General features: G+C 53.2%; 1 protein-coding gene across 1 annotated transcript; it reads left to right on the top strand.

Moving 5' to 3' along the window:
- The first annotated feature begins 461 nt into the window (after positions 1-461).
- On the top strand, positions 462-1070 carry HOXC9 (homeobox C9). The gene has a single exon (XM_037370828.1). It carries the CDS (start codon positions 462-464, stop codon positions 1068-1070), a length of 609 nt encoding a protein of 202 aa, XP_037226725.1.
- Positions 1071-2743: the final 1673 nt, after the last annotated feature.

Genomic DNA, 2743 nt, shown 5'->3' on the forward strand with positions numbered 1-2743 from the left:
ATGTATCCATTAGAGGCTAGAAGCTGCAGAAGCAAAGGACAGAGACAAATTACGTCAAGAAATAGTTCCTGGACTACCTTCCACAATTACCTTCCACCTTCCCTAGCACCAGGGCGAATCTTCCCCCCCAGCCCGCGGGCAGAGCATCCCCCGGCTGAGGACCGGCCGAGCCTCCCTCCTCCACATCCCCGCCCCATTTCCAGCAGTTTTAGGAAAAGCCGGGTGGCTTTATTAAAAAAAAAAAAAAAAAAAAAGGAAGGAGGAAAGGAAAAAAAAAAAAAGACCTGCGGATTGATCCACGCTATATTTTTGGGTAAATACAATCACGTGAGGGCGGGCAGCCAATGGCACACTGGGAAAGGCTGAAAAAATAATTACCTGCCCTGATTGTTCTATGAGAAGATAAAAAGTACACATACAGTTCATACAATAATCTTATGAATGTAAAAGAGGGGGGAACCATGTCGGCTTCTGGCCCCATAAGCAACTACTATGTTGACTCCTTGATAAGCCACGAGAACGACGAGCTCTTGGCCTCCAGGTTCCCCAGCACTGCCTCCCACCCGGCTGCTGCCCGACCGTCAGGATTAGTCCCGGACTGTGCCGACTTTCCGTCCTGCAGTTTCGCCCCCAAGCCGGCCGTCTTTACCACCTCCTGGGCTCCCGTGCACTCCCAGTCCTCCGTGGGCTACCACCCCTACGCCCCCCAGGCGCCCGTGGGGGCAGAGCCCAGGTACATGCGGACTTGGCTGGAGCCCCTCGCCGGGGCCGTCTCCTTCCCGGCCTTCGCCCCCGGTGCTCGCCCCTACGGCCTGAAGCCCGACGCCTTCCCCGGGCGGCGGCCGGAGTGCGGCCCCGCCGACGGCCGCGGCTACGCGGACTACATGTACGCGGCTCCGGGGGAGCTGAGAGACAGAGCAGCGCAGACAATTCCTTCCCCGGAGTCCGAAGCCATCGCTTCCAGCAAACACAAAGAAGAAAAGCACGAATTAGACCCTAGTAAGTCGAAGTCATTCTTGTTTACGACCGGGGAGGCATTACAGCTTCCAGGACCCTACTCAATAAAATGAAATTACCTTAGAGAGCCCGACCCTAAAACTCCAGATACGCAGGAAGATCTGGGGGTTTGAGCGAGTCCGCCTAGCAGAGCCGGAGAGCGAATATCTGTACTTTGTTTTGGGCACTTTAGTCTTTTTCTGGGTTTCTTTTTTTCTTTTTCTCCCCCCCCCCCTTTTTTTTTTCCTTGCAAGGGGAAAGGGGGGGGGGGGGCTTTGGCTTCTTTGATCAAATATTCATCACCTTCTACCGGGGGGAATTAAAAAAAAAATAGAGAAGGAGAGTGCGTGTGTGAGAGGGAGCGAGAGGGGGGTAGGCAGAGGGAGAAGCCTCTTCGCTTTCAAATATTTCCACTTTCAAAGAACAAGGAAGAGTTGTAGCTGGCTGGAAGTTAACATATTGATGTGGGTTTTTTGGGGGAGGGGAAAGGAATATCTCTGGTTAAACACAGAGGTGTCTCTTTATCTATTTTAAAAATCAATAAAAGCTCCACCGGTGCAATTATTCATAAAATGCTCCAACACGTGGGAATAAATGAAAAGGTGGGTGCCCTGGGCGGGGGGGCGTGTGTGTGTGTGTGTAGGGGAGAAGCAAAGGGGGAAATTGGAATTGTAAAGGCGTAAACTAAGTGTGTGGAGGTAGCAGAGGGCAAAAGGCAGCGAGCACAGGACATTGGACCATACACTTGAAGAAACATCTTCTGCAGCCCAAGGGGAGGGGGGAAGGCGAGGGGGGGAACTCCAGAAAAACCAAAACAAACCCAACCCCAACCCAGCCATCAGGAAACCTTGAACACTGTAGGGGCAGGAGTCAGGTAACCGCCAGCATCACCCTCACCTCCACCCTGCAGCGCAGGGAGCCTGGAGCCCAGCTCTGCAGAGGGGACCAGCTCCTGGGGGATGCAGAGGCAGGAGGGCAGCAACTCAGCATCCGAGATTAAAATAAAATAAATTAATAATTTTAAAAGCCCCAAAGCAAAACCCACCCAACACAATGCCTCCTCGCCAAACCCTCCCGAGAGGACCTCAGCACCAGCGGGGGATGCGAGGACGATGATGCGGGTGCACCCGCAGGGGTACCGCACGCCACCTGCGGCCGCCTCGGCCGTGCCCTGGGCTGGGGGGACCCCCCGGCCTAAGATGCGGGAGATTTCCGAGCGATAAAGCTGGGTGACAGGAGATGGGAGCACCTTGGTGCCATCAGTATCTCGCTCTCTATCAGGAAAGGCGCTCACACCTCTATTTAGACAGGCGAGCTGGTGCCAGGCAACCCTCGTGATAAAAATAAGTCGAGGAATCAGGAGGCGAAAGTCTCCCTTTGCTGGCAGGCAGCTGCCTAAAACGGGCAGAGGGTAAAACCTTCTCCCACGGAGCGGCGGGTTTGCTCCCCCGGCCAAGGCGGGCTGTGGCAGCAGCCTGGAAAGTCTTTTAGGCTGGGTGGGGGAAGGGGAAAAAAAAAAAAAAGCGCCAAATTTCGGGGAGTCAGTGGGACATCTCGCGTGTCATCCTTAAGATATTAAAAAACAAACTCGGCTTTCCAGGTCTGGGAAAGCTTCTAGGGAAAGTATTGGAGAGCTGAGGTTGTAAAAGAGTTTATGGGTCCTAGAATGGTTGGGGGGATTTTTACTTTTTATGACTATGTTCTTAGATTACTGCTAGTAGCAGTCATGTGGATCATATTATATTTA

Source organism: Falco rusticolus, chromosome 19 (genome assembly GCF_015220075.1).
Source record: "Falco rusticolus isolate bFalRus1 chromosome 19, bFalRus1.pri, whole genome shotgun sequence".
NCBI lineage: Eukaryota > Metazoa > Chordata > Aves > Falconiformes > Falconidae > Falco > Falco rusticolus.